This window comes from Camelus bactrianus, chromosome 4, assembly GCF_048773025.1.
Source record: "Camelus bactrianus isolate YW-2024 breed Bactrian camel chromosome 4, ASM4877302v1, whole genome shotgun sequence".
NCBI lineage: Eukaryota > Metazoa > Chordata > Mammalia > Artiodactyla > Camelidae > Camelus > Camelus bactrianus.
The window spans coordinates 61,666,956-61,686,831 of record NC_133542.1 but is presented as its reverse complement, the minus strand read 5'-3'; the positions used below and the strand labels follow the sequence as shown (position 1 = coordinate 61,686,831).

General features: G+C 50.5%; 1 protein-coding gene across 1 annotated transcript in view; it reads right to left on the bottom strand.

Moving 5' to 3' along the window:
* The window catches only part of PAPPA (pappalysin 1), a 230,323-nt gene that overhangs the window by 36,018 nt on the left and 174,429 nt on the right, over positions 1-19,876 (bottom strand). Inside the window, exons 14-17 of the mRNA XM_074362102.1 lie at positions 18,613-18,781; positions 16,230-16,413; positions 7,733-7,943; positions 6,926-7,097 (exon numbers count right to left, since the gene is read on the bottom strand). Of these exons, the coding sequence (XP_074218203.1) occupies positions 6,926-7,097; positions 7,733-7,943; positions 16,230-16,413; positions 18,613-18,781 (736 nt within the window). The remainder of the gene's footprint in view (positions 1-6,925; positions 7,098-7,732; positions 7,944-16,229; positions 16,414-18,612; positions 18,782-19,876) is intronic.

Sequence of the window (19,876 nt, the reverse complement as noted above, 5' to 3'; positions counted from 1 at the left end):
ATTCACACTCCTGTGTCTGGCCTCCAGAGCCCAAGCAGCCTTAACTCCGCCTAATTCTCCAGCTCCTTGCTCCCCCAGCACCACTGCCAACCTTGAACTTCGTCAACTGCCTGCAATCTCGAAGGCACTGTATGAGGTTTCACATGGCCCTGCTTCTGCACATGCTGCCCCGTCTGTCCACTCCATCTCCTCCCTCTGCCTCCTTGCCCAAACACTGGCACAAGCCATCCTGTCCTAACGCCACCCCAGTGCTGCAGAGTGTACGCCCTAAGGTCTCTGACACCTATCTCCCCTGTGTTTATCCTCTGCTCCCTCCTAGGTGATGAGCTCCTTAAGGCCCAGGAGGGCACCCTGGCCATCCCTGCAGCCCCAGGGCCTTCCATAGCACCTAGCAGGTCCTGGCCACTCGGTCCACTCAGTCATCACTCAATAGCTGTTTCTGTTCATTCAAGACCTGTTTAGCAGAAAATGAGGTGAATGGGTGGGGAGGTATAGGATGAATTTGTTTAAAACACAAGAAGAGAAATGAGTGCATGGATGAGGAAATAAATTAGCCAATGAAGAAATGAATGAATAAGAGAATAAATGAATGAGTGTGCACGTATGAGATGATAAACTCTTGGAAAGGGCTGGTGCCGGCTGAGTGCCCCTGTCTGAGAACACAGCTGCAAGGAGACAGGAATTAGAAGAGAAAGGGGGCCCCTCTCAGGGCCTCACGTGGGCCAGCATGAGGACGGTCCGAAACGGTGGAAACGTCTGTGGCCACAGAGAAGGGTGGCCCGTCCGGAGCACGCAGCTGTGAGACGGCTTGCTGAGTCCACCCACAGCGGTTCTGCGTGAACTCGGCTTTGCATGGCTTCAGAGAACCCCGACTCTCCCTCCCAGAGCCCCAGGCCCCATGATTCCGTCGGGCCCTCAGGGGAGTAGGACATTGACCCCAATTTCCTGCAGCCTTGGCCTGGGCCTATGATGCGTCTGGCCTCCAGCCCCTCAAGGGCTGCAGACCTCAGCACCGCGTGGGCCAGAGCTGGCTGGGGAGCTCGGTTTGCAAGAGAGACTGTTAGAACTGGCTGGAATCTGCTCAGGGAATCCAAACTGGGGAGGCTCCACAACAGAAGGTGGGAACATAAAGACAGGGGTCTCACTGCCTTTAGTCTCTCTGCCTCCTACCCAGTTCATCCGGCACTTTCTGCTGCAACTAAATCAGTATTTCAAAAGTCTGCCAAACCAGGCGGACTCGAGAGCCGGGAGTCCAGGGCTTCAACAGCGGAACCCCGGCGACGGGTCCAGCCCCACCTCTTGCTACACTCACATCCTCCCTTCTAGTCTGTGGTCACCTGTCTCTCCTGCACACTTCTCCTGTTCCCCTTCCCCACACCTTTGCCCCTGCTGGGTCCCCTGCACAGCAGACTTTCTGGGGCCTCTCTGGATTCTGAATCCTCCTTCGGGAACAGATCTTGGTGCACTCAGGGCTGCCTGCCACGTGGTACCAATCCTCAGGGTAGATCCATGAAGTTGGGTCTAGAAGACCTGACACTGAGGTCTTCCCAACCTGGGAAGACCAGAGACCACAGGCAGGGGACCCACTGCGGGCACTGGGCTCTGAATGCATAATTCTGCACACTAGGGTGAAACTGAACATCCCTCAGCATCTTGTGTCTCCCTGCCTGTGCACCCGTCTGTAAAAAAAGCATACTGTGCCCTCGCCAACTCTCTTTAGCTATGCAGGTCCCCAAAGAGCCAAAGGCATGCAATAATCACATTATCAAATACCTATTATGTGCCAAGTGTTTTAGACACATTTAAAAATGCTTTTAACAATGTAGCTTCTGTAGAAATTATATTCCTTTTACAGATTTGGAAACTGAGGCTTAGCTAGGAAAGAAAAAGTGAATTTTTAAATGATGTTGGTGTGATGGTTAAGAGTATGGACTCAAGCCAAAGTGTCCAGGTTCGAATCCCATCTCTGCCACCTTCCAGCTGTGTGGACTTGGGGACGTACCTTAACTTCTCTGTGCCTCAATTTCCCCAATTGTTAAATGAGCCCTGAGTCCACTGTCTGGGCAAAAGTCATCATGAGGATCAAGTGAGTTGGGTTATATGAAGTGTTTAGAGCTTAACACACACATGGAGCTCTCCAAGTGTTAGCTAAGCCCTTAACTGCTCTGTCGTACTGTCTCCAAGGGAACTCCAGAATTAGCCCAACCATTGCCCACATTTTAGAAATGGCAGCAGCCAGAATAGGGAGTCAGCAGGCCCAAGTCATGGAGGTCGCCAGTGCTGGCCTCCTACCGTGAGCCTCTGTGGAGGGGAGGAGGGGTAGGGAGGAGGGGCTGGGGAGGAGCGGGAGGGAGACCTAGACATCCTCTACTTAGCAGAAATGAAAGTAAACACGTTGGCAGAGAGAAATGTGGCAGCATCAGAGCAAGGCAGAGCCAGGAAGTGCAGTGCAGGGTATAAATAGGCAGCTGACCTAATAACAGGACTCTCAGTTCTACCTGGACTTCCTAGTTGTACAAGGTGGGGCGAGCCACTCTGCCTCACTGAACCACGCCTTCCTCATCTGCAGAATGGGACAGTAATGCCAGATGCTGTGTAAAGTAGTCTGCGTAAAGCACTTGGCCCAGAGGCTGGTGTGTAGTAAATGCTCAATAAATCGTAGCTGCTGTTCATTATTTGCCTTGGTGTCCAGTCAATGGCCTCACATGCATTTTGCTTCCTCCCAGTAAGATACAGGGGTGACATGTGGCTCCAGGAGTAAAGATGGGCAGAAAACGTGGTTTGTGTAATGACTTGGTTAGGAGAGCTGAGACTGTCTAAGATCTGACTCTGCTGGTAACTTGCTATGTGACTTGGGGTAGGTCCCTCTCCCTCTCTGGGCTCCAGTGGTCACATCTGTAAAATAAGTGGGTTGCAGAGGGAGATCTCTGAGGTTGTGCCTACCTCTAACATCACACAGACCTGGGATGTTTCTGGCTTCCTCTAGGAAGCCCTGCGTTCATGGGCAAGCACATGACAACCCTGAAACTAGAAGCTGCCACTGCCTGGGGAGGCACTGTACCTGTGAGGGCTGTGCTATGTCCAGATTAGAAGCCAGAAAGGCGGGGGCAGCAGCACACCCCCAGTGGCAGAAAGGCTTTTACAGCCACCCTCTGTGACCCGTGCAAAGAACTGGGTGCATCTCTCGCTCCACTCCTACCCTTTCCCTCCACCTCCTGCTGAGTTGCTGAAACCCTCCACGGAGTGCATGAGTTGGTGCACAAAGCATATTTAGCTTCCTCCTCTCCTGCTGCAGCCCTTAAGCATGCATCGCCCACAGATTCTGTCTCCATCCCAAGACAGCTTGCTCCCCTAATCACCTACAAAGCCTTCACAGTGCTTTTCACACAGAACGAGGCCTGAGTTAACACCTCCAACAGTTCAGGAGCATCTGAGCTGGATTAAATGCTGAGACAATGAGCACTACTCCCCAGTTGCCTGGGGATGGAATTCCTGCCTTTGCCATTCACCTGCCATGGAAATGTTAGGAGGCAGTGGAATAAACAGGACTGGAAAGCCAGTTAGCACTACCTACTAACTCATAACCATGGGCAAGAGCTTGACCTCCCAAACCTTCTTTCCTCATCTGTAAAATGGGCATATTGTTTCTTTTTCAGAGATGTATTGTGAGTTGTCAAAAATGAGAGAAAATTTGCAGATCCAGTTTGGCATTCAGGAAACACTTAAAAATAAAAAAGCTCCTATTATGAAGATTCTCTGTCTTATGAAGATTCTCTGTCTAGCACTATAAATTCTTGAGCTGAGCTGTCCAATATGGTAGCCACTGTACAAGTGCAGTGGTTTACATTTAAATTTGAAGTATTTAAAATGAAATAAACCAGAATACTCAGTCACTCAGCCATGTTTCCAGTGCTAGACAGCCACACATGGCTAGTGGTCACCAGATTGCACAGCACAGATACAGAACATTTTCATCGTAACAGAAAGTTCTACTGGGCAGTGCTAGTCTAGAAAATCTATATATCCTACAGGCTTATTTGAGCAAGAGATCAGGTCTCCCTGTGGTTCCTATTGGTCAACCTATTCCCTGGCCTCATGCATGATGGATGACTTTCTGGGGCTAGTTGCCAAAAGAGGGCTAACTTTCAAGCCATTGTGTTTGTTTCCAGGTTCTGAAGGAGTCCACACAGAGCATCATGGATTCTCTCCACTAGAAGTGACATTAAAGGCAGACTAGTTCATTTGTGTGTTTCCCAGGGCTGCCAAGTATGGTGGCACAGGTTGTGCACTGCACAATTCCAGGGGTAACGCATAGACATGCCCTACTTTAATCCTCACAAACCATGAGGTGGGTAGTATTCTCCCCCGCTCCCCCATTTTATGCATGGGGAAACTGAAGCTGAAAGAGTTAAATCACTTTCCCAAGTCCTACAGCTAGTAAGTGGTAGAGCCAGGATTCAAACTCCGAGTCCAGATCCAGCATCATACTGGCTCCCAGGGAATGAATGAAGTCGAGGTTTGATTGGTTAAGCCGCTTTTAGTGGCAGCGGGAAGGAGTATGCAAACCTCCCCCACAACAGCCCCCGTCCTCTCCTGCCAGGATCTGGGACTTGTTTGGAAAGCAAAGACTTCCTGCTCCATACAAGCTGTTCAATTCAAGATCCTCTGAGCCGTAAGTTTCGGCTGTGTTTACAGGCAGCAAGAGGGGATCTGAGGTGAATACTAGATTTGGCTCTCAGGCCCCTGGTCTGAGGGTAGAGGAAATTCATTTGCAGTACAAACTAGAAACGCCAGTTGTGTGAGGAGCCCATTTGGCACGCGTTCCCTCATTCTTTCGGCCGGCAAGCAATACCCTGCTCCTTTGCGTCTGGCCACTCCGCCCGTTGCCAAACAGAACTGCTTGAGTCGTCTGATAAATTTACATTTTCCTCCCCTTTAAATACAAACTGGCCATGAAAGGTACTTGGCAGGCCCCAGGCAGACTGGGTTTCGGTTTGATAATACAACTACGGCCAGGATATTATTTGGCTCAGCAGTTTGGGTAACTGTTAGCAACAGTTTTCTGCAAAGGAGTGAGAGGGAAGTTGATGGGCTGCGTGAGGCCGTGGCAATCTCTGGCCTGAGCATGTCCCGCCCTGGCTTCTGCTTTCCTGCAGCTGAGGACGGGAGGAGACAGGTACACAGACATCCCTGGGTGCACACTTCTGAGGATTTTCAGGTAGTGCCTATTGGATTCAGTCTGTCCACAGTTGGGGGAACCTGGGTTCTGATTCTGACGCAGCTGACACCAGCTGTGTCACTTTGGGTGGTTGAGTTACTTTCTCATCTGGACAATAAGGAGACTGGCCTGCATGTTCCCTGCATCTCTTTCTCATGCCCTGCCACTTCCTGAGCACCTACTAGGTGATTGGCACTGTCCCAAGTTCTGAAAATGCAGAGACAATTAATGTTGTGGTTAGGCATTTCACAACCTAGTAGGGGAATGTGAAATGAATGACATTGCAGTGTGGTCGATGCTGTGAAGGGGGTACCCCCAGGAGGGGCACAGAGCCCACAGCGGAAGGGTCAGGAAAAGGTTCCTGGAGGAAGAGGTGCCTGGGCTGAACTGTGAAGGATGGTTAGGAGTGAGGTGGCTGGAAAAGGTGAGAGGAGCTCTTTAACAGAGAATGCCAAGGTGAAGGGAGATCAGTCTTACTGGTGACGGGGGGAGAGGCTCTGAATGTGAAGTTGGGACTTTACCCTAAGGCAGATGGGGGTCACTGGTTCACAAAGGGCTTTGAGCAGGGAAGCTCTCATGATCACATCTGTGCTCTAAACATACCACTCTGGCCGAAATGTGGACAACATGCTGGAGACGATCAAGAGTGTGAAAGCAGGGGGCTGGTCAGGAAGCTGCATGGTGGCCCAGGAGAACGATGTTGGAAGCCTGAGTTAGGGTGGTGGCACTGGGGTGCACGGGAACAGCATCAGATATCTTAGAGGGAGAATGGGTGGGACTTGGTCACTTTTTGGAAGTGGGAGCAGGAGGAGAAGAGTTGAGGATGGTACTTTGGCAGCATCTGGTATTTGGCAGATGCCGATAACAACTAAGGACTGACTGGGGGAGAAATGTGCACTAGGGCCCAGTTGGCTGAACTCTGGCCTCACCTGAGTGAAGATCCTTGCACACCTGTGAGTCATGGGGCTTGAGACGTCAACACTACATGGTTGGCTCTGTCAAGGCTGAGGCTCCCTGTGGACATCAGTCTTCTTTGGAGCCAGCTGGCCTCTCATTTCTCTTTCCTACTCTTGGTTCCCTCCCATGTTAGTGGGTGGGGGTGGAGGAGCAGGTGGAAGGATTACGGAAAATACATTCACAGAACGTCTTCAGCAGGGCCGGCAGGAGTGCTGGACTTGAGTTGAGATAAGATTCAAATGTCTGCCATCTCCTTCTCTTCTTCCTTCTTCCATAGTATTCTCATACCTGTGCATCTAGTCTAAAGATGGTTCCCTTCCTCCTTATGCTTGAGGAACCAACGGATGTCTCAAGATATTGGAAGTCTTGATTTTAAACATTTCAGTGATGGTGATGGTGGTAGAAATCTGGCAAAACAGTTCTGGCTACTCCCTAACTTTGATCAAATTCATACACTGGGGTTCCATATATGATTTCTTTCATAAGGGTTCCAATGCTAAAATTTGTTCAAAGGTAAGGATCTCTGAACCAATAAAATACAGTGTCACGGGTAGGAAAACGAGGCTCAGAGAGATTACAAAGGGAGGTCCTGAGAACCCAGTTTCTTGACTTCCGCATTCTGCTATTGCCACTATGCAATTCTGACGCCTGTAGCTTCCTGGAGGAGGAGGTTCTTAAAATACAGGCTGGTCTTTGGTCAGCAGAGAGGAGAGGGGCCTAAGTATTGTCCTCAGGACCGAGGAGTCTTACCTGGGCGGCATCGCTGTCTTCACACTTGATCCGACACTCGCTGTTGAACTGGAAGCCGTCGGTGCACTGGTAGAGCCCGTGGAATTTGGCGGGGGGAGGGTCACATGTCACGGGAACGCAAGCTCCCTCCTGCCAGCTGCCATCTTGGGTACACTGGGTCTTGAAGGCTCGTCTTCAAGGAAGAGATGAAAGAAGAGATACCTCAAGGACCAGGTGGCTGGAGCCATGCTCAACCCAAACCCCCACGTTTCTCTGGAGCCAGCTGGCTTCTGGTTTCCCTTGCCCATTCCTGATTCCCTGCCTGGGGTGGTAGGGGGGATGTGCAGGGGTTCACAGGACTCCTTCCTCAGGGCCAAGCAGGAGTTTCACACCCTCTCACAGTTACACGTGGACTGATGTAAAATCCAAGCCCTGCTAGCCCGTCTCCTCTCCCTTCCTTCCGGAGTGTGCTGATGGGTTGGCATGACGATACCAATGCCCACCACCTACGACATGCCAGGCACTCTGCGAGCACTTTGCATACACATCCTATTCTATCCTCAGCACTTTCTCCTGTGGTAACCGTTATCATCATCCCCGTCTTATTGCTGAAAAATAGAGGCCCAGAGAAGTGAAGTCACTTGCCTGAGGTCACACAGCCAGTAAGCAGTTAGTAATAATGTCCTTCTAGAGTCTCAGTGAAGAGAATGGGATGAGTGGAGGGTACTGCCACCAGTAAAGAAAGGAGCGCTTCCTTCTAACCAGACAGCCAGACCTGGCTCTCCTCCTCCCCGGAACCTGGGGGTCGGCCTTTGCAGCCACACTTACTTCTTTGACTTCCGGGAGGAGCCGGGCACGTGGTATCCAGGTTTGCACTTGTACTTGCAGAAAGAGCCCACCTTGTGCTTGTTCTCTCGGCACCGGGCCGTCTGGAGGTCCGCGTTGGGCACCGGGGGTGGAGCCAGGCACATGAGCTCGCACAGGGCCTCCGGGAAGGACCACAGCCCATCCTCCATACAGGTCAGGAGGCTGCTGCTGCCTGGAGGACACAAGCAGGCGGGGTCAGCGGAGGGAGGGCAGACAACCTGAAGAACCAGAGGGCCTCCCAAATGTAGTTCCACTTACAACTGAGGAACCTAGGGAGAGGGGGAGCTGCCACAAAGCAGAGGAGATGCAACTTCAGGGTTGACTGACCCCACGTCTATAGCGAATTACAACTCAAGGCTCCTGACTCCTCATTCTGAACCTCTTACACTCCGTAGAAAAGAGAACTTCATAATCCTTCCATCCATCCTCCTGGCTTTGCCAGGTGAGCACTGGAGCCCAGAGATGAAGGCGCTTGCCTTCTAACAATTGGCAGAGTTGGCTCCGATGGGAACACACTCGGGGCTCTGAGATCCGTGTGCTGTGTGACCTCCAGCTGCTGCTCCTTCTCTGGGCCCTGCTCCCTTGTACTTGTCCTCGCCCCCCTCATGCCTGGAAGTGACAGTGTCGTGGTATCTGGAGGTTTGATTTTCTTCTCGGGCCCCTATATTCAGTGAAGTTTTGCCAAAGCAGCTGAGAGATGAGCACGTCCCCTGTAGCCCGCGCCAGCTCTGACAGACGTGCTGATGGCCATCGGGAAGCTGGCCTGATGGGGAACGTTACAAGTAAAAGTAAAAGACGGGGAGTCGGCTTTCCCCTGCCAGGTCGTATATTATCCATGCACAGCCTGCCCAAAACCTCCCCAAGACAATTAGAGATGGACTTGAAACTTGGGTCTCTCAACCAAACTCTCCTCTTCCCAGTTATTCTTGAAAGGTGCTGACAACCAGGGCTGGAAGCACATGGGAGGCTCCAGGACTTGGAAGCTGGAGGGGTGATAGGGACGACACTGACACTTACTGATCATTTACAACGCACTGAGTACTTCTGATACGTGATTGCATTTACTCTCACACCAGTGCTCTTGGGGTGACAACTCCCACTTGCAAACAGAGACTTAGCAAGGCAAGTGACTTGACCAAGTTCTCATGGTTAGCAAAAGACAAAAGTGAAGTTCAAGGCCAATTCTGTGTAACTACAAAGACAGCTGTGGTTTTTAGTAGGGAGTTGACTACGCGTGCTCAGCAGAGCCCTCGATGCGTGTGTATTCTGAGAGACCCAAGCCCCAAGCCTCCTATTTAGGGAAAGAAAGCGAGTGCCCCCGCCTTTCGTGGTGATGAGAAGATAAAATGAAACATTTATGAACACTGTCCAGAAAAGAGCTGCTAAATTCCTGATTTGCTTCTCCCTCCATCAGGTCCCTTCTCTTCTTCCTCCCCTCCTCCCTCCTCCTAATCTTTGCCTCCGTCAGCAGATCCGACAGGACAGACACCTTCATTCATCCAACAAGCATCGATTTAGTGCTTCCTAGGTGCCGGCTCCTCTTGTCTATGTTGGGACAAAGCAGTGAACAAAACAAAACGCAAGCCCTGCCCCCTTGGAGCTTATGTTCTAGGGACTAGGGAGAGACGAAATACATTATCCTAAGAAAGCAAACCATTTAGTGTGCTAGAAGGCGGGAAGTACCACGGAAAGAAATAAAGCAGGAAAAAGAAGAAAGGTGAGAGGCCACGTAGGCTTCTCGCAGCTTCCCTCCCTGTTCACTTTCCTCCTTTCCCCCCGGTCAGTGGGAGCCGTCTGATGAGCAAAAGACAACTTAGGGTCCGTAAGCCCCACAGAGGATTCCACACTGATAAACGGTGACACTGCAAACTACAGCTATTTCTACATCAAGTAAAAAGAATACAGGGTGTGAGAGGATGATTTATCTGGAAGAAGCTCTCAAACACCAGCAACTGCAAACTGCTTTTCTTTTGCACAGCCCTCGTGACTGGGGCGGTGTTTCAGAGTGCCCAGACACAGCGAGAGCTTAGGGAGCAGGGAAGTCACAAAAGACAAGGGGAGAACACCCTCTCTATACTTCCCAAGAAGGATAGAGGATCTCTGGGAAGAGTGCTGAGATTCTTTAAAAATAAGTGCGCCCTAGCAGCTATGCGAATCGTAAATTGTGAAATGGAAGTCATGCTTCTTTGGGGGCAGGCTAAAGCAAAAATTGCAAAATGTTAGTCAAGAGAGAAAATGCAAACCAGAAATGTAAATTCTAGGAGAGGGTAAATAGGAGTTAACCTTGCACCACAGTCCAAAGGAGAACGACGCTAAAAGCAGGAACTGGCGGTTCAGGACCATGGACATGCCCCCGCCCCGCAACAAAGGAAATCCAGGAGACCAGACCCTGCATTGTGCAGAATCAGCATTTCCATGCTCCCAGCGGCTCTCATGGAGCCACCACCCTGCATCCACCGCGTGGCTTTGAAGAAAGCAGGGTAGGACACATGCTGTCCCTGCTCTGCCCTCATCCCCTTGGCACTGACCTCTATACTCTGAAGGATGCCTCCTGCACCTGCAGCTACCTGCTGCTAGAGGTCTTCTGTTCCGATCACGGAGGCCGGCTCTGCCTGCACACCAGGCAAGCTCACAGTGCTGAGGTGTCATTGCTCCCGGAAGGAGCACTCAACCAGAGATGGAGCTGCTGGATTAGCATGGCAGTTTCCAGAGTTGCAGTAACTCTGAGGAATGTTCTACCCTGTCTCCCATCCCTCCCTGGAGGGACTGAGCTCCTGGTGCCCACAGAGGTACTGACTTTAGAAGAAGACCCTTGATGCTCCAGTCCCTTCCATGCCTCCCTTTCTCAATCCCCTCCCTGTCTTTCCTGGGGAAGCATGACTCAGGACGCAAGGTGAAAGTATTTCTGAGTCTGGGGTTTCTGGCTGAGGATAAAGAGCACTGAAGTCAGAGATTGGGTTTCAAAAAGTTATCTGACCCTGTACTTTTGGTTGTTCATTGGTTCAAGTCAGGAAAATAAATCTTGCTCACCCAGCCTATAAAATGTGGCTAAGGAAATTTCAATCTCTAGTGAGTATTAAAATAATTATAAATGTACTGTCAAAAGAGATAGACCTATTTTTATTATTTTATTTAAAAGAGTACCCAGAAGACCACATTTTTTGGGGAGCGCCTTTAAGATTGAAGTTAACCTAGAGAAGAATACAAAGAGGGACAGACCAGGAGACCGAGGTCTGGTTTGCTTAGTATCTCGCATATGGTGCTGACAACGCACATAGCCTAAGGTCAGGAACTGCATCGTGTTCATTCTTCTATTCCGGAAACTACCCTAGTGCCAAGCACATAGTAGGCCCACGTCCATTTGTTAAATGCACGGAGTATTATGAACCTACGTGTGACCTTGAACAAGTCACCTAACCTCTCTGGCCCTAGACCAAAAGCCGTCTTTAAGTTCTGGTCCAGCTCTAATATTTTTTTTAGGATGTGAAAGGGTATCGGCCACTGTATTGTTTTAAGAAAACGAAAATGCAGCTAGCTGGGCCTGGGATAAGGACAAACCGGCATTCAGGAGGCTGCGTTAACCCAAGGTTAGTGCTGGGAGGACAAGAAGGAGATTGGGTTTCATTGCTCCTGGTGAGAGACTGAGCTTCACAGGAGTCACAGAGCAAGAAGAGGAAGGAGGACAAGGAGGACAGGTGGAGAAGGAGCCTCAGCTGGTGCCGGGGCTGCAGAAAGTCAGCCTGCGAAGCTGAGGCAGAGGAAATGAGGCATCAAGAGAAGCATGTGACCCTCTGTTGTTTTTCGTCCTGAAGGCACATGTTTAGGCTCCTGGGATCCCAAGCTGTTAAAGAGAAAGCCTGAGCTGGACTTGGCAGTCCCAGAAAGTATGTCATCCGTTCAGTAAAACTGGGTTCTCTCAGCTCCAGCCTGGGTGAGTCAGATTACATTTTGATTGTTTCATCGTCCAATTTTTTTCCCCCTCAAGTATCTGAAAGGAATTCTACCCAATAGCTGTCTGTATTAAGTCCATGAGGCAGGCCCAGGAAGAATTACTGGAGCCACCTCCTTGATCCTCCTAGTGACCCAGTTTGTCATTAATCCCATTTTGGAGGTGAGGAAACTGGGGGAAAGTGAGCTGCTCAAACTAGAACTGGGGTTCTCTCCACGTCTGTCTGACTGCCGAGTGCCCTCCCGACCCCACAACAGAGCTTTAAGCCAGGAGCACAGCCAAAGAGGAATTGCGGTCGGGGGGAATCTCATGGAATCAGGAATGTGGATGATTGGAGGATCCCCAAATAAAAATTAGTCAGACAATAAGATTTCATCATCCCCATCCCTACCCCACGATCCAGAATGGTGTCTCTCACTTCCCAATTTCTTAACCAAGTGGTCCCATATGTTAGACACAAAGGGAAAAGAATGTTCTAAGAGGCAATCATAGTTGGGGATAATTGGTGGAGAATGTCCTAAGAAGAGGGAGAACCGAGCCTGGAACGCTGGACACTTGCAGTACAGGAGGTTGCCAGGGAACGCAAAGAGCAGGTGCAAGTCAGGTTATTTCACCGGACTGGTGGGAACCGTGTGCCTGGCAAGGGGGCACCATTTCCAGGGTCAGGACCCCTGGGTGACCTTCTGGTCCCAACGTTGCATAAATGTCTTTCCCTCTGGGACCTCAGTTTCTGCACTGCAAAGTGAAATAACTAGCTTTGATCACCTCTAGGCTTCTCCCAGCTCTGAGGCTTCAGGGTTTGATGGGAGTTCTGGGTTGAGGGACATGGTTTAGGAGAGGCCAAAGGGCTTCCGAGGCAGCAAGTAAGAACCCTGAAGTAAGAATAGGCTTGACCCTCGAAGCTTCAGCAACCATTCAGAGTGGAAGAGGTGGGGGAGAGACAGGAAGAATTACCTAAGAGCTGAAACTCATGCTTACTCTGTATTCTTATCACTGCTCACGTCTAAAGGCAGCTTCGTAAGCAGCTATGTGATCCTGAACCAGCTTCTCCACTGAGTCCCTCACGTCCCCGGGAATGACCTGAGCCATGGTTTACCATCCACACCCAGTGGCGGTTTGGACCTGATGACATCCCAGACCCCGCCATCTCCAAGGCACTAGCATGGTAAGATGAAGCAAGCAGCCTTCTCTCAGGAGTGGGACGAGAACTCCTCTGTGAGGTGGCCCTGTCTTTGTGGGGAAGATGCCTCGATGAGACCCTTGGGGTAAAGCTGAATCCTCCCGGGCTCGCCATCTGCTTCTGAGCAAGATGAAGGGGTCTCTGCCTGAGAGAGGAGAGGGGATGTGAAATTCCTAGAGGGAGGGAGGTCCTGTCGGGATTCTGAGGGGGAGGGCAAGGGGTGAGGAAGGGCGCTGAGGGCAGGGAAGAAGGTTCACTGCTGCACCCTGCAGGATGTGGCCACTCCCCGTGTCCTCCCAGCTCACGTTCCTATCTTCTAAGTCTAAGAAATTAGAAAATGCTCCATGGTCTTGGGTATCTTCTGGACCCTAGGGAATAAACTGAGTTTTAAATCTGAGGTCAGACAGGCAAAATTGAGGTAGCAAAGGCAACAACAGGCAGAAGGAGACCAACAGGAGGCCTTTGAAAAAGCTCTCTGTCGGCTGAGTGCCTGCTAACTTTAGAAACCCCGCTCCAGAGTGGACACCAAGTGCACCCAACACGGTTGAGTTGAGGTTGACAAGGTGATGTAGGTAAAGTTGCATTTTTAGCCATTTAATTAAACATTTATGATTTTTGATTTTGAAGTTGTTGTTTTTTTTTTCAATCTGAGAGTATTTTTTCTCTCATGCACTTTTGTGGACTCAGTCTGTGCTCTTACTGCTCATTTCATAAAGGCCCTTGGCAGGAGTGACTCGAGGGATGTGAATTCACAGACTATTTTGCATCCATCTTGAAGAAGGCTCAGAATGTAAGTGGAAGTCAGGATAGTGAAGAAAAGTTCACCTGGATTCTAGGGAGCAATTGGGTTTGTGGTGCTGCCCGCATTAAACCAGTTTTAGGGCCACACTCGGTGCTTTTCCTGGTTGGTGGCTGCTTCCAAGGACACGAACCCCCAGGTCCTGAGAGGGGCGCCGAGGACGAGCATGTCTCCATGCTCCCAGGACTAAGCCTCCCTGGGACAAAGGGGTTGGGGCAGAGAGCAGCTGCCCCACAGATTCCCACAAGGTGTCCCTTGGAGACGAGTATTTACTGGGACTTCCTCCTGCTCTGAGATTTTATACACACCAGCTCTTTAATCCTCAACATGACCCTTCAGAGTGGGCACTCTTACACCCATTTTACAAGTAAGAGCACTGGGGCTCAGAGACGTGAAACTACCCTCCTAAGATCAAACAGTTGGGGCAGACCCAGGAGTGGAATCCCAGACTGTCTGACGAAAGCTCGCATTCCTTTTGCTGAAATCATGCTTCAGGGAAAGGAAAAATAAAAGCGGGACAGGGAAGCAAACAAAAAGTGGGGGAAATTTTGTTTTGATCTTTATCTTCTGGTTTAAGAAGAGAGGCATGATTAAGATGCTCAAGTGAGAGACAGCAGGACCTATGTCCCTTCGTTGCTGCCAGCAGACCCAAGCTGAGGCATCAGACCTGGAATTTGAGCATCAGATGATGCTGAGAACCAAGGGGCATGATATGCCAATACCTGGTGAGTCAATGTGGCCACTGGAGAGATGCTCGCCTGTATTCTCAAGAGAAGAGCAAAGTTGGGATCAACAACTATCCTGGGGCCATGTCTCCCCAGCGGGGTCACCCCCTCCAGCAGAGTCAACAGAGGAGCAGCGGCAGAAGGGCCTGAGTCACTCTGATTAAGGATTGTTATTAGCTGAATGAGGGCTCTGATAATCAATGCTGATTTATACACCTCCCTTTCCCAAGGGCCTCTGATTGAGGGCACAAGTGTGCTTTTCTAGTCTGGAGTTATTAATACACCCCACGTCTGGGCAAACGAGGCCAAGGGTGATAACCTGGAAGATGAAGGGTTTACAATTTCCACTGGTCTCTTCACGTCACTCTGATCTAAATCTTTACAGAGGCTCAAATAAAATGTCTACAATTTTATATCTCAATCTTCTTGGGTGAAAAATGAGAGGATCTTAGGGATGTATCCCAGAAGATGTGCCCTGCTTTTCTTTTGGGGCAGTTTATGACCTTGCTGGGTCCTTCATTCATTTCTTAAAAGAAACATTTCCTGTGGTATGACTTTCATCAATTTTTATCCAGCTACCCAGTCAATACACTTAACTGAATACTACCATGTGTGATAATCTTTTGAAGTTCTGTATCCCCTTGAAAATTTGGGTACACTATTGACTCTCTCCAATCATCTAAATGCCTAAAACTCATGAGCCTGTAATAGGACATCTAAGTTTCAGGGAATTTGCAAATTCCCTCCAAAATCCCCCATGCCCCAAAGAAGTCCTATAGAGTGGAAATGAGTGGACGCCAAGGTAGGACTCATGCTTGAGTGACATATGGTTTTGGGTATCTGATAAAGGGGCAATGTCTCCTCTGATAAACCAAGCAAAGGAGAGGGTCCTGGCTCCTCTGTGAGTTGGATACAATGTCAAAATCCAATACTCAACGGGAAACCAAGGCATTCGTTCTGACAATGCCGCTAACTTGCTCTGCAACTCTGTACAAGCCCCTTCCTTCCTCTCACCGGCCCTCAATCTCACCGTCTTCCCAACAGTCATTCCTGATGAGCTCTAAGGACCCTTCTAGGCCTGGCAGCCTAGGTCACCCAGGCCAGCCTCTCACTCATCTCCAAAATGAGTCTGCTTCTCCAGTTTGCCAGACTGACTCACTCACCTTAATACCCCCAGTACCCAGCCCAGGGGATCCCAGTAAACTGTCCTGTCCAGAACCACGCCTCTCTCAGCTAGCACTTCCTAGCGAGCAGCAGCTGGCTTTGGAGAAAGACCTGGGCCCCATGGTGGAACCCAGCACCAGCAGCGTGGCCTTGGGCCGTGTTCCTTCTACTCTGAGCCTTGATCTCCTCTTCTATGAAAATGAGAAGGATAATGGCTCTTAGGCTTACCAAGCCCTCATCCTACCCAGTGCACTAGACGCATCAGCTCCAAATGTTACTTTCTTAGAATCGATTTCTTCCCTCCACGCTCCTTCCCTTCTTCCTTCTCTCTTTTCTGTCCTTTTTTGCAAGATTGAAAGAGTGGCTGTCATATTCATCCACACTCTTCTTTCTCCTCAGCGGCACAGCAAGGCGGTTGGCATATATACTATTGGTGGAATCAGAAGCAAGGATAACTAATTACCTCCCCCCACACCAAAAGAAAAAAAAAAAGAACTTAATGTGAAAAACCAAATTGTGGAAGACAATACCTAAAAAATTAAAAAAAAAGAAGCAAGGATAAAGCCTTGTCCAACCCTTGGTGTTTGAGACCCAGAAGGACCTGGGAGCAGCCTCTGGGTTTCCCCTGGAAAAAACAGTACCTTTCAACTGCGCCGGGTGACGGCACTGGAACGAGCATTTGCTGCCAAAGGTGGTGCCCTCGAGGCAGGAGAACGAGGCAGCGTAGACGTGGTGCTGGTCCGGGACGCCACAGTCCACCGGCTCACATGCCACCTGCTTGTTCCACTTGCCCTCCGTGCAGGTGACTGTGACACTGGGTCCTGTCTGAAAGGCGGAGGCAGGTGCAGTGAGGAGCGGCGGACTGGGTCCCCAGTGTGCGGAAACGCCCTCCCCCAGGCTGCGGCGCGGGGGCTTAGATCAGTGCTTAGAGTCTAACTCCAGCTCACTCTCCCTGATCCCAACAACTGCTTGAAGTCAGTACTTCAGTTCCCATTTCACAGATGCAGCTCCAAGTTACACAGCTGGAAAGAGGATAAGTGGGAACTGAGCCCAAGCGAGCTAGGCTCTTCACTGCTGTCTGAAGAGTCTCCCAGATCATGACTTCTACTGTGCTGGTGAGAATCTTAAGACGCAGACTTCTCGGGACCTATGACTTCTTTTAGAAGACCACCTCTGAAACATGGCGCAAGCATGGGGCAGTGGCTGTTGATCTCTGTATCTTTTCTCGGCCCTGGAGGAGATTATGGGGATCTTCCCAGTGCCTCCTAGTGTCTGGCACAGGGTGGGCATCACCTGGGGAGACTGGAGAACTGGATTTTGTCCTCTGTGCTATGAGATCATGGGCAAGTCCCCTTCCTTATTTGAGCTGACCCTTTAGCACTGAACCCATGGAGCCACTCCCTCCTCGAGATATGATGGTTCAGTAGCTGGAAGAGGTCGACATGAAGAAGGAATGAGGCTGCAACAACAAAAGGGTAGACAGAGACTTGAACCAAACTAGAAGTCGGCAGGGCTGTGCGGGTGGAAGGGTGAGGCCAAGCCACAGAGCCAAGGGAGGGCCAGGCATTCAGAGCCCGCAGGCTTCCATTCAGGGAGAAAGCCGCCAAATCCCAGGGGGCTGGGGATGCCAAATGTTGATCTGGGATTTTAAAAGCAAAGGACACTTCTCCCCTCTTAAGCACGCATCAAAGGGGGAAGAAGTCCCTCGCTGCCGAAGACAGCTAATTGTTTCCACAGGAGTTGAGACCTGCCGTGTCTGACACACGGAAGCAGGTTCTAAGACAAGCAATTGAGGGCCCCAGAGCTCCTCAGTGGGGCTCTTTTTAAGCCCAGAAGCTCTGTATAAATAGGCGTTCCCTGCAACATGGAACGTGTCCCGTGTACCTGGAGCACGAGGGTGGAGTCCGAGGGTGGGGCTCTACAAAAAGCTGTGTCTGGAATCCCCAGATCTTGGGGCTTCACGGACTGCCACTCCCCGCACCCACGGGAGACCCCACAGCCACATCTGGCTGAAGCAGCATTCTGCCACGTCTCAAGTCCACTCGCTGCCACTACCCTCGTCCCTCCTCCACACGCTCTTCTGAGAGCTCTCCCCATGGCCCGTCTTCTGCCAGGTCCACACTGCACCAGGTGGGCAGCTGGAAGGACCTTTATCAACCATGGTCCGACCACGTCACGCACTTCAACAGCTCTCTGTTGCCCCAAAGACAAATCTCAACCTTCCCGACCAAGCCCACAGGGCCTCACACCAGTGCACCTTGCTGGCCCTCCAGCCTCACTGCTTGGGTGAGTTCAGAAAAAGAAACATCAGTCTGGAGCCTGCTCCTTCTCACCACTAGGCATCTGCGTGTCTCTCCTGCCTGCGCCCAGAGTCCACACTTCTCCCCTCACCCCAGCACGTGCCCCTCCGCTTGTATCTGTAGTTCTCAGTTTTCACGTTGCTTCTTCCAAGGGCCTTTCCTTGAAACCCCTGTGTTTCCATCATACCCTGCACTTCCCTTTACAGTGTGTATCGCTCACTCATCATCTGCACCCCAGTCACTAGTCACTAAGCTCCTTGAGAGGAGGAACCAGATTTATCTTAGTGACTTTTTCTTCTCCAGCACCTAGTACAGTGTCTGGTTCCCAGGGCATAGATGCTTCACAATGAATGAATGAATGAATGAATGAACACCTCACTGACAGAGGGCTCACTGCTTCCTAAAGCAGCCCATTCAGTTTTGGCAGAGTTCTGACTGAGAGGGTTTCAGTCTCAAGTTCATGCTCAGCCCCAGGTTGTCCAGATTTGCAGCAGCCTACACAAGGACTCTGGTACATGTTGTGCGGAACACTATTCTGCCCGGAAGGAGTGGCTCAGAAACCCCAGACTGGTTGATTGATTCATCCAAGCCACACGTGTTTAGTGAGCACCTACTACATGGCAGCAGCATTTTAAGAGCTGAGGACTCAGCAGAGAACGTGTTCAGCACCCGGTCAGCCTATGCTGAGCTGGAGAGGGACTCTGCACCCAGCACCTGCACATACCTGGCTCTTGATCAGCTCGTCATCCCGCTGTATCTGGAGCACGTAGCCTGTCCGGCAGCGCACAGTGCATTGGGCGCCGTGGTAGTGGTCACTGCTGGAGCAGTTGAGAGAAGCATTCTCCACGGCCAGCTTCGGGCAGTCAGCGGCCTCACATGCAAAGTGCACACAGCTGGAGAGGAAAGAAGCAAGAGGGTGAGAGGGCGCTTTCTTGCAGCACCCCAGCACTCCAGCTGGAAGATGAAGGCTGGTGGCCTTCCTCTCCAGAATTTCAGGAGGCTGAGACTGGAGAGAGACAGAGCGAACAAGACTCTGGAGGCAGTGGTCAAAGTTTATAATCAAGAGCACCATTTATGGAAACAGACAAACCAGGGCTCAAATCCTACAGCTTGAAAATTTTGTTATCAACCTTTAAACCTTGCAGAACCTCAGTTTTCCCATCTGCAAAATGGGGATCACTATGATTACAGCAAGTATTCATCGAGGCTCGTATCCCAGGCACTGAGTTGAATGAAAGCCTCTCCATATTTTATAACAGCACTCACTTTCGAGGGGCATTGTGAGAATTAAATCAGATAGTTCAGGAAAAGCACAGAGCAGAATCCCTCGCACATAGAAGCACTCGATCAATGGTAGCTAATGTCATGAGTAAATCTATGCGCTATTACCTAGAAGCTGTCTGACTTTGGGCAGGGCACACCACCTCTCTGAGCTTCTGTGTACTCTCAAATTCAGCCAACCCACGGGGCCATGAGAGTCAGCTGAGGCGCTGAATGTAGAAGTCTTGTATAAACTGTAAAGTGGACTTGAGGATTGTTAGTAAAATTGTGCAGAGGTCATGCCTTGCACTTCGCTGCAGCTGCTCTTCCAATCTCCCTGCAATTTGAATTCTACCCATTCTTCAGCTCAGAGCTACGTGTACGTCTCTACAGGAGGTTTCCCGTGTCCTCAGGCAAGCTCTCCTGCAGCCCTGGGCCCTCCTTTCTCTAATGCTGTGGCCTCTTGCTTTGTGCATTGAAAAGCACAGGTCCTGGGTGCCCACCACGTGCCGGAATGTGTGCTAACCCTTAAGGAAACGGAAAGCACATAAAACCCTGGTGCTTAGATGATCTTTCCCCTCATATTCCTGTCACGCAGACGCTTAGTAACAGTAGTGACTATTCACCGATTGCTTATACACATGAGCTCACCCATCCTCACGAGGACAACCCTTATGAGCTAAGTGTTACTCATTTTACAGTTGGAAAAGTCGGGGACCAACGAGATC